Source organism: Arvicanthis niloticus, chromosome 29 (genome assembly GCF_011762505.2).
Source record: "Arvicanthis niloticus isolate mArvNil1 chromosome 29, mArvNil1.pat.X, whole genome shotgun sequence".
Taxonomy (NCBI): Eukaryota; Metazoa; Chordata; class Mammalia; order Rodentia; family Muridae; genus Arvicanthis; species Arvicanthis niloticus.
In genome coordinates this window covers 7,635,965-7,647,875 of record NC_133437.1, presented here as the reverse complement: position 1 = coordinate 7,647,875, position 11,911 = coordinate 7,635,965, and the positions used below count along the sequence as shown (strand labels likewise).

The following is an 11,911-nucleotide window of genomic DNA, read 5'->3' as shown; positions in this document are numbered from 1 at the left end:
GAGTCCCATCAGGTTTAGTATTTCCCTGGGACTTGCACCAGTTCACACTCTATCAACCTTCATTGATAGCTCAATGGTAGAGTGCCTGCCTAGTGTGCACCAGGTGCTGGGTCTGACCCCTTGTATTAAAAGGAAATAATGATAATAATAATTTACCTCTAAACAATACACTAGCTATTCTGGGTCTGGGTATTTAAAAGGTCCTGAGAGGCCCTAAAGATCACAGACTTTCCAAGGCCAAATAATTACAGAATTATAGGCAGTTGGCCCATGGACCAATAATTTAAACTACAGAATAACTCTAATTGTAGCAGCTTACATTTTCATTTGTCTTTGTAGACAAATTACATTTTCACAATATAATTTCATTTATTTTTCCCCCAAATGATATCTAATATTTTAAATTTTCTAGTTTAATTTTTTTCTTTTAATCTTTGGCACAGTGGTGAAGCCAATTAGATTTGAATTCTTAAAATACAAATATTTCATCTTTCCCCCCACTAGTTTTGAGGGAATTACTTTGTTTTGATTGCCACTGTTGAAAATTATCCTACTATCCCTTGGGATTTAGATTCGTAACAATTGTCACCCAGCAAGACTGCTAGAGAAGAAATTCCCCATATAGTATGAGCCAGTTACTCGGATTTAATTGAACACTTAATCTTCAAAGAAAATGAAAAAGGAAATGTAGATCTTGCTTAAAATATGGTTGCATCTACCTCTTTGGCAGAGACTTTAAATGCATGAACTTTGAGAATAATCAAAATGCACATTTTACAATAAAAGATTATTCCTCAGTAGGTCAACCCCAAACCTTTACCCTGCTGTTAAATCGGAGGTGCTTTCAATGGTAGAAAACATGATTTGGAAATATTTTTATCACTCAGCATTTAGTTGATGTGTACTGAGTGGTTTTTATTCTAAAGAGCCATCTATCAGTAGGCTTTCCCCGCTAGGTCACGGGAGTTCATGTTCTACAGTGTACATGTCTCCTTGCTGTCAGGTTTGTACAGACCTTTCGGAAGACCCCGGGGATAGGCAGCCTATGGTAATGCCACACAGAGAAAATGGTCCCTTTTTTGAGAGAACACAGTGGTATATTGGGCAAATGTTACAAGCATATTAAAATCAGAAATGTCGAACTCCAGGGATTCTATTAAGTATCCCTGATTTCTTTTATTCTGGAATAAAGAAAATCTATTCTAAAATATTGTTAATTAAGTACAAAATGAAGGTAACCTGCTGATCTTCAGTTCTATAAAATGTCATATCCCTAAAAATCACTGCATACTGAGAAATGTTTATGTATTTTCAGTATAAAATTTATGATTTATAAAGTTCTAATAAAAAGGCAACTTTTTATTACCTAATAACTAACTACACTTAATATCTGGAGTGTTCCTCATTGGGGCAACTCTCACACACACATCAGATAAAACAAAGCCCTGACTTTACTTGTTTTAACTACTTTAACAAGCTCAAAGTATTTCAACTACCTCTCATTTTATTGTTTTTCTTTTGCTTTTTGTTTGTTTGTTTTCATAATTTAAAGAACAGTCACTTAAGTTAACAACTCAGCTTTCTCTTAAGAGAGCTCCTATCATGAGAACTAAATACTGAGGATGTGGCAGGCTACCATTTTTCTGTGACCTATCCCCCACAATCTTTTGTTTGCCCCTAATGGCAGTTAGGCAGACTTGCCCATTAACACCTGGAGACTCTATCACCACTGTTTCTTGATACACCATGGAATGTTCCTTTACCTAGATAGGCCTAACCCTCACATGTGTTCTATGGCTTGCCATTTTCGTTTCCTCGTTGTCTTTAGGACATGAAATTCCAAAGTTGAATCTTTCATTTTGCCAAGAAGTTAAATGATTACAACTGTATTCAACAAGTGTGATGAAGAAATATTCACCCTCAATTTGTCATTACAAAGCACAGATCTCTAAAATATGTTACACAGCAAAGATGGACCAATATACACAGTGCATAGTCCCTCCGAACTGAAGGACTGTACTCTTAGCCAGTATAGGAATTAGACCTATACTGAATTGTCCTGTACTAAAATGCAAAATGTCAAGCTTGATGACTCTTGAGTGACGAACAAATGTTTTAGTCTATTGTCATTTGTATTTTCTGATTTATTTTCAAATACAAGTGAAAGTGTAAAGACAAAAGATTTTTTAAAAATCTTCTACTGTTAATAGGTATCAGAAATATAAAATAAAAAATTTAGCAAACATTAAGATACTAATAAAATAAGTACTTTATTAATGAATGTCTGAAAAAAAAACACGTGCTTGAAAATAAAAGCAATTGGCTAATGCTAAATTTAGAAGTCTCCAAATAATATACAACACATGATTTGATGTCTTAGAACTTTATATAAACATGTATTATAAATGTGAAGTTAACTACTACATTGATGACATAAACTTAACAGTATTGAAATATACATAAAAGGATGCTTGGTTTTGTTCCTCTCAGAAAAAGAACTACGTTTGTTTTGTTTCGTTTTCTTAAACAGGACTCCAGGCACACAAAGAGAAGATAGATGGTAACAGAAACATTTTGGTGCTGAATCTTGTAATTCTTTATATGTCACCGGTCATAATAGCAATGAATTCCTCTTGATTTACTGTGGGAAGAAAGACAATGTCATCGTCAGAGACACAGAAACCTTCTTAACCCAAGAAACACAATCATCATTTTACAATGTATTAAACTTTATAATATACAAAAACCTTACAAGTCAAAACATAACTTTATTCAAAGAAACTTCTAAAATAAAAATATATACAAATGTGATAAGTGTTATAAATAAATGAGTATTCTATTACATTAAGTAGGGGTAACAGACAATATCTGTTACCATAAAAGTCAGCCACAGACATAATATTTGTCACAAATAGTTTAAAAACTGACAGTTCTGATATCAGTAGTTAAACAAGCACTCTTTATAATCAGTACTGATACATTTAGTAAGGCTTGCTTTCCTTCATAAGTAAGCTTGACAATACCATGCATGTGAACTAACAGAATTGTAAAGAATAAAAACATTTTAAAACTAGAAAAAATAACAAATTGTTGATTTTGGAAGCTTATTTAAAAAAAAAAATAAGTAACTGAAGCCAGTTACCTCACGTAACGTCAAAAGCATCAATAGAACGAGTAATTTAAGAAAATAGAGATTATTATACAACAACTATAAAACAAGAAAACTAAAGATATAGGAAATAATCATTCATGCTAACTATTTGACACTTTTACTAAAACTATAAACTTTAGTAAGGAACTTTAATGTCTAAGGTATGTTTAAAACTATAATAAACAGGACTGTATAACCTTAAATGTAATGTTTAAGAAGTACACACACTCATACGTAGGAATGTGCAGAAAACAAAGTTTCCTATGTAAGCCAGGTGAGAATATGGATGTCAAGACTTAGTAAATCTTTAAGGTACAAACTATAAATGGCAATTCTTACTATGGCAAAACCCACCACACTGAAAAACAAAGACCTGGCTTCTAGTCAGCTCTGTACACACCAGCGCTGCACCCCACCTTCCTCGTCTGAAAAGTAAATTGCTAGAGAATGTTTTAGGCTTTCTCTTGAGATCCTACACAGTGATTTACTGAGTTACACACTCATTCCCAGGTGTCAAATGAATGCCAACACCACAAAGGTATTGTATAATGCCTCAAAACAGGGCTGCTGGTCTACAGTATGTCTGATTCAAACAGAAGTGAATAAATGTCACTACAAAGTTGTTGCTAACTGAATGAAACAATGAATCATAAAGCCAAAAAATCTTATTCTCAGTCATTGGATGCTAAAATATTAGGGAGTCATGTTCTTAGTATGTAGATAAGGTTACTTTCATGCTAAAGTTACTTTCAAGTGGTTTAGAAAATAATTCAGTTATGGCATATAGTAAAGTAACCCCAGAGCTGGTGCAATAATTATGTTCAGTTTGAAACAGAGAACAAATGCAAGGAACCTACAGTAATATATTATAAATATGGATCAAACAGTACTGGAAACACTACTACAGAAGAAACCACTAATGAGGAGATTTAGATATAAACAACTCATGACTTAGACTGTCAATTAAAAGTATGGCATTTAGAAAGAGCCTGGAAGGGAAGGGAAGGTGGGGATTGCTGTCACAGGCAGAGGAAGGGAACACACACCTAGAAAGGTAAACTAAGTTAAGACCAGTGAGATGTTCAGAAGCAGGCAGACTTTCACGAACTCCTGCTCAGTCGTAAACATTTACAAGGTATTCTGAGAGACACAGAAGAGAGCGATACAAACCTACAATACTCTTAAACCAACTCCCAGACCAGAGAAGTTAGAGCTGTGACCTCTTTGGTTAAAGAACACACCTGGAGAGCTTATGAGAATACAACCTATTCATCTCCCAACTAAGAATTCAAACAGACAAGAGTCCAAAGCCAGTGTGGACTTTTATCTAAAAGCCCGATTGAAGCAATCTACACTGAGGCTCCTAGGCCAAAACAGAAAGTATTGTGTTCTTAAGAAAGCAATAAAAAGAGCTTCAAAGTGACTCAGTTCTAAGTCATTTCATACTGGAACAGAGCTATGACTAAAATACTCACAAGTACTTCAGTTTTATTAAAGATTTTACTTTTCTTAAAACATAAAATTGCAATAATCAAACTTCAAATTCAGCTTCAAATAGAAGTTATAAAATCACAAATAGTTGTTTTATGTTATTTATATATACTTTAATGTATAATAGCATTCCAAAAACATTTTAATCTATTTCATAATTTAATATCTAAAAACATAACACTTAAGTCTAAAACAGTAAAGCACAAAAGTAACTAAATGAACCAAACTAGCTGCTTGACTACTAGGGAGATGGCAAGACAGCCAGGCTTTCTGACTTCACCAACCATCCTTCTGACAATCTAGCTTAACAGCTGGCTTAAAAGTAAGCATCTGAGTGACCAAGAAGATGGCTCAGCCAGTAAACACATTAGCCACGTAAGCGTGATGACCAGACTTCAACCCTCAGGACCCAGATCAAAACCTGCTGAGACAGTGCACTTCTGTGATCGCAGCACTCCTACAGAGAAGGGAGACTCCCAGTAGGTATGACAGCCTGGAGGGTGTAGCCCAGAAACAGGAAGTCACTCCCTCATCAAGGAAGAAGTAAGAAATGACTCCAAACACACACACAAATGCAGACACAGACACAATCTATATAAAGTTTGAGTACCCGAAAAGCTATCTGGCTTCAAAACAAAACAAAAACAAACAAACAAACAAAATCACAAAGTTTAGCATCACAAGTGCCAGTCGATAAATGAATACATTGCTTCCCATCCCAGGAAGACTGGTTAACATCTTATTGTACATCTCCAACAATACAGAACATCCTTTTTACCGTGGAAAACTAAGCTTGAGTTCTGTTCCTATCGTGGCCTAGCTCTATGATAACCTGGCCTTACCTCTTAATCTATGTGTCTGTCTTAGGTACAAACAGCTACCATGCTCCATCCACTCTACAGAAGCTGTTATGAAGACAGAGTAACATAAGACACCAACTAAGACGCCAAACATCATTATCATTATTTAGAAAGTGGTCTACTATAGCTTCTTAAATGTTACTTGCAGCTTTATAAAAGCACATACTACATGTTGCTTTATATTATTTACATTTATTTTGAAAGACTGTAGTGTTAATCTTCTATATCTTCAGATATGCCTACATATTTATGTCTATTTTGTAGTATACATTATTTTCCCTCATATTCACATTCACTTTATTTCTTTAAGCCTATAATGTTGAAAAATAGTTATTCTTAACAACTGAATATCATTAAACATTTAGAAGAGCAAATAAGTCACTAAATGTCACAAAAAGGAAACAATATACTTTTATCTTCATCAGTTTAAAATTTAAATAAAATACAAAACCTGGTTTGCAACCAAGAAGATCCATATTAAACATATTAAAATATGAAGGCAGTTTGCTCTTCTAAATGTCATGAGCCCTTAATGGCACCCTCATCAGCTGCCACACACCACTGTAGAGGCTTTTGAGAAAAAGATGGTGTTTCAAATGTTCATGTCAGGGGAATGTGAGAAGCACTTCAACAGACAAGTGGGCTATCCCTCCCTAAGAGAAAAAAGCAGCAAAGCCAATGTCGTTAGGATATAGATGCTCAGTACATGACAGTTAAACAAGAATGAAGAACGTGAAGAAACAAACCTCGTATGTACTTTACTCTGAGGGTAGTGAAGATTCGATCCTCAGTGTCTGAGCACAGAAATGAAAACACTGTAACCCACATTTAGGAAAAGAATATTATCGATAGAAAGGGAAAAGAGATGAAGGCTCATGAGCCCAGAGGGCAATGGGAAGGCTGGGAGAGACAAAGCATGTTTGCACCTCACAGGCAGCCAGGGAAAGAACACTGTGACATTCTAAAGATAACTCAGGACCTGAAACAGAGCAGCAGAGAACAAACAAAGAAAAATAGATTAAAAGTTGTTGAAAGAAAAAAAATCTATGAATTTGGTGATAGTTCAGAAGTGTAAAGAGGTTAAAGGAAAAAGCAATGTAATCTAAACTTTCAGTAAATAGCTAGATTTTAGAGATATTTCATCTTCAGAGAAGTATGTACAACATTTCATATTATAGCTCGTTTAGTTGTCTTAAGGGTCTGCTTCACTATAAATGAAGCTCAAAGACCCTGGCATCCAACTGGACTCCCATCTATTCGAGAGGCTACGACAGAAGATCTTAAGTACAAGGTCAAACATGAAATAACTTTAAGGTATCATGAGTTTAATCTTCAAAAATAAAAGGGAAAGAAAAAGTAGGGCTGAGAAAGAAACTGCTGGGAGATTCTAGACAGAAGTGAGGCAAACTTACTCTCTCCATCGCCGTCTTTGTCAAACTCCTCTATCATGGCCCGCAGCTCCTCATCGCTCATGTTCTCCCCCAGCTCTCTGGCAACACGGCGCAAATTTCTCAAGCTTATCTTTCCTGAATCATCATCATCAAATAGTTTAAACGCTTTCAGTATCTCCTCATGTGGATCTCTTTCTAGTATCCAGTCTGTCACTAGAGTTAAAAGAAACTTTTCAAATGAGGACATTCACGTAAAAATCAGCTACTCAATGAGAGCAACACCTGGGAGTCTGTCAACATTTAGTCTAATAATTAAACGTCACACTAGATCACTAAAACTCAGAAATAAAACCTGAATTTCAAATCCGTATTTTAAATGTTAATCTTTTAATGTCTGTATTATAAATGTAAACTAAATTATATTGTATAAAGGGCAAAAAAAGGAACAATGTATATACACTGTATTTTTTTAAAAGCCTACTATTGTTAGGAACTATACTGAGGATGAGAGATGGCTCAGCACTTAGGACCACTTGTTCTTGCAGAGGATCTGAGTTCAATTCCCAGCAAGCTCTTGGCAAGTCACAACGGTCTATAACTCTAGTCCCAGGGGCCCAATGCCCTCTTCTGACCTAGGCCCTTCATGCAAGAGCAGTGCAAACACACATGAGCAAAACACTCTTGATATGTATATGTAAATATAACACATAAAATAATTAAGCCCACAAAAACATTTTTTTTAAAGTTACTGACTCCACCTCTCTCAGGTCACTAAGTTTAAGTGAACAATTTGCTCTGGCCATGTTAAAGCTATTAACTAGTTTAATACCCTAATTCTTCCTCTAGTTGAATCCAACTAAGCCTGCAAAATTAATAGAAGACACTGCCAAAACCAATATAAGCATAAGACAAGTTAGTAAACACAAATGTTATCAGTACTTTTATGATTCAAAAAAAAAACCCTACTGATTTCAGCAACAGTGAAGATCAGTTAAACCCTCTCTGGAAGTGGGTCTAAATCATGTCCACTTTATTTTTTTAGCAAAATAATAATGTTCAAACTATTTAAATACATATGAGTCATTAGAGACTGTAGGAACAGTAAATCTTAATATATAAAAAAAGCCACATATCAATATACTAAGTTTATATATTTTAATATCATAGGCCTTTAATCAAGTCATAATAAAAACTGATGTCTATAGTATAAAATTTTATGTTGCTTGATTGAATTCTCAAAATATCTAAGTAACCATTTCAGAAGTAACTCCATATGCTTTTCTGCTACTACAGAAAAAGGTGTTTATCACTCTATCATTATAAGTAACTTGGTTCTATTGAGATCTATAGATTCATCTGGAAATTTCAAATGCCTGTAGATGGAAAGTACTGGGGTGTTTACTGCATCCAAAGTGAAAAGATACAATTTAAGTCCTCTACACGTTGTTGTCTGTCTATTGCTATTTCATCTGTGTTTGGCTGAATAAGTACCTAGTCAAGCTAATGTTACATCAACTACACATCTATCCAAAATTATCTTTTGCCATTAATTTTATCCAAAAAAACATTTCCAAAAAAGTAATTGAAGTCTATTACTATAAGTATGCAAATCAAAGCTCATAAATATTCAATAACAGGAATTGGCATACCTACAGCCATAACACCAAAATAAAACACCACACTTAACTCTATGGCACACACTCAACTTATTTTGAATTCAGTCCCAACGAGAAAGCAGGACAAGGAAAAAAACTGTTACGAAATTTTCTTCATCGATTAAGTAACATACATGACAGGTGAACAGAAAGGCAGACTGTTGCAAACACTAGTGGGCTTAAAGCCACAAAAGCTACACCAACATGTACACTCGCCCGCTGGCACGCTCTATCAGTACTTCAGACAGATTTGACTATAAAACCGCCTATCGGTACTCTGACAGAATGCACTTTTCTGAGGACTTGTAACTGCCCATAACTGTGAGCAGCTGAAGCATCACCCAACATTAAGCATTTTCTGGTGACTCTCCTCTACACTGTCACCTTCCACTTCTGTTCTACACGTACAACTTCTTTGTAAGACATCTTTTTTTCCAATGGAAACAAACCAGGCATGGTGGCCCACACCTATAATCCAACAGGAGGATTTAAAGTAATTAACACACATAGCTAAGACATCACCAGACAAACCAGGCATGGTGGCCCACACCTATAATCCAACAGGAGGATTTAAAGTAATTAGCACACACATAGCTAAGACATCACCTGGTTCACAAAGTTCCAAATTTCTGTCCATGCAACTACTTTTTGTTGTTTTGATTTTTACATTGTAATAATATAAAGCACACTAAAACCAATTACAAAAGTATACAATTTAACTACACTCTTGGAAATGTCCTTCCATCAAAAATATTATAAAAATCACGTAAGGAAACAGCAAATTCTGAAACAAATCAAAATCATGGAAGATGTTAATCATGAGGGCAGATGAAATGGGTCAGCGGTTAAGAGCACTGGCTGCTCTTCCAGAGATCCTGAGTTCAATTCTCAGCAAGCACATGGTAGCTCCCAACCATCTATACAGGGATCTATAAGGGGATCTGACACCCTCTTCTGGCATGTAGGTATACGTGCAAACAGAGCACTCCTACATTAAAAATAAATAAATTTTTAAAATGTTAGAAAGTTCCTATCCAAACATAGAATACTCACTTCAAACTCCAAAGTGTTAGACTTTCCCGTCCTTCTAGAGCACTTCCATATGGGCTCTGCTCCTCTTACACTGCACTGGAGGAGAGGGAGCTGCACCACTGACTCGGAAACAGCAGCATCACCCTCACCCCCATGAGTGTCCCTTAATTATTCAAGTATTGCACACTACAGGTCTGAAGACACTATCTTGCTTTACTCTCAAATAGAGCCTCTTTCTTTTCACGCTAACAATCTTGATCATAAAGTCTAGAACTTTCTGCCTCCAAAATCGCTTCAGCTCATCTTTGATCTTCTCATCAGTTACCGTTGTAAAACACAATCGCCCATTCCTTGAACTCCGCTGACTGAAGTTCCATCTTACTTCCCTCCGTAAGACATCAGTCTGACTCAAGGCTGCCTTCCTGGTGCTCTGAGCCTCCTCTAACGGAGGGCCTGCATGAGCTCCCGCGCCTCAGTGTCCTGAACATCTAGTACCACAGTGCTTTGTCACCCTCCATGCTACACGCATCGTCTCTACTACAATCTTCTTGGAAATCTTGGATCCCTAAAGATTTAAGTTAAAATAAAAATCTCCTCTGCAAAAACATGAATTTCCCTGGGTGAAGACTTGACAAAGATTTCCTATAAAAGGCCTGGCAGGAAACATTTTAGGTTTTCAGGGGTCCTCAGCTCACAGTCTAGAGTATTACATGGTAGCAGAGAAGCAGCGTCCACAAATGTGGGAAGCACAGAGAACACAGTCAAATTCAGTCCCGGGGCTACAGCTCACAACTTTGACCCTCGAGAGCAATCTCTCTCACACACACAGAATCAAAACGGACCGTCATCTGCACTTATATCCTAAGGTCCTCAACAAACTTTCTTGGTAATTTTAACTACCATTCTTCTCGCCAAATGCAAAAATTTCAGTGTTAGAAAAATAATCAAAATGAAAATGCTGTAACATTTTATTTTAGATAGGATTTAAGATGTAAGGAATACAAGCCAGGTACAAATGAAGTAAAAATATTTCACTTCTATTGACCTTCCCTTAAAAGCAGAAATTCCTGAAATACCTGCTACTCATTAGCCTCTATGATGCTAGCTACCCCTGCACTGAATGTACCTGAATGTTTTTTTCTCATAATGGAGAGAGCCCAATAAGCCCAGGCACATATGGAGATATCTGTGGGACGGTGTCCTTAGGCAACAACAAATGCTCCATAAAGCTAAGGTTTAGGTAACATGAAACTCTGTTCTTAAGTAGTAAAATACTAAAAACTACAATTCTTAAAATGGTACCTATGAAAAAAAATGTTTGTGCAAAACTATGAATAATGCTTAAAGTAGCCTTCAAACTGTAAAACAGTGAGATTATAGAATGTTTTATGTCCCAACAACACAAATATATTTCCAACTTCTGAATTCTGAAACAAAGAAAGCACTATTTTCTCTCCACTGACACAAACTCTATGTTTTTTGCTTGGAGACAGGGTGTCACCAGCTCTGTCTGGCCTAGGGTTCCTTATGCAGACTAGGCTGACCTCAAACTTACAGAGCATGGGTTTCTTCTTCATCCTGAGTGCTGGGATTATTCTTAACCATAATACCAGCATTTAATAGTTTTTACTATCCACTACGATCTTTAACAATTCGCATGCTAATCACCTACTGACCTCCCAAAGTCCTACAACACGATACCCTATTCCCTACTTCATAGATGAAAATGAGTCACACACAGGTAAACTAACCAAGTTACACAGACAGAGTCAGAACCAAGATCTAAAGCCTGGAGTCTGGTTCCAAGGTAGCCTGTGCCAACACTCTACTGTGGTGCTTTTATGTGCCTTCATTATAGGTTTGTCATGACAGCATCATTTCCACTCTGTCCAGACATCTCATTTCTCTAAACACCCCATGTTAAACGACCTGGGTACTGTGATCAATCCAGGAGACCACCGACACTGTGAGGAGCAAGGTGGCTCTTGCTCTCTTCTCAAGGAAACAATCCTACAGACTGGGTGCAGGCAAACATGCCTCTAAACTGGACAATCTGCCTCCGAAACAGGCACACACTGCTCCCCAAGTGAGGCCTCTGTGTTAGGAGAGACATTCCTTCCTCTGTGTTAGGAGAGACATTCCTTCCTCTGTGTTAGGAGAGACATTCCTTCCTCTGTGTTAGGACAGACATTCCTTCCTCTGTGTTAGGACAGACATTCCTTCCTCTGTGTTAGGAGAGACATTCCTTCCTCTGTGTTAGGACAGACATTCCTTCCTCTGTGTTAGGACAGACATTCCTTCCTCTGTGTTAGGACAGACATTCCTTCCTCT

The 11,911-nt window shown here is 36.6% G+C and overlaps 1 protein-coding gene across 1 annotated transcript in view; it reads right to left on the bottom strand.

Annotated features, from left to right (window-relative positions):
- Positions 1–2,251: 2,251 nt before the first annotated feature.
- The window catches only part of Cetn3 (centrin 3), a 16,155-nt gene continuing 6,495 nt past the window's right edge, over positions 2,252–11,911 (bottom strand). Inside the window, exons 4-5 of the mRNA XM_076927079.1 lie at positions 6,915–7,106; positions 2,252–2,641 (exon numbers count right to left, since the gene is read on the bottom strand). Of these exons, the coding sequence (XP_076783194.1) occupies positions 2,598–2,641; positions 6,915–7,106 (236 nt within the window). The 3' untranslated portion in view covers positions 2,252–2,597. The remainder of the gene's footprint in view (positions 2,642–6,914; positions 7,107–11,911) is intronic.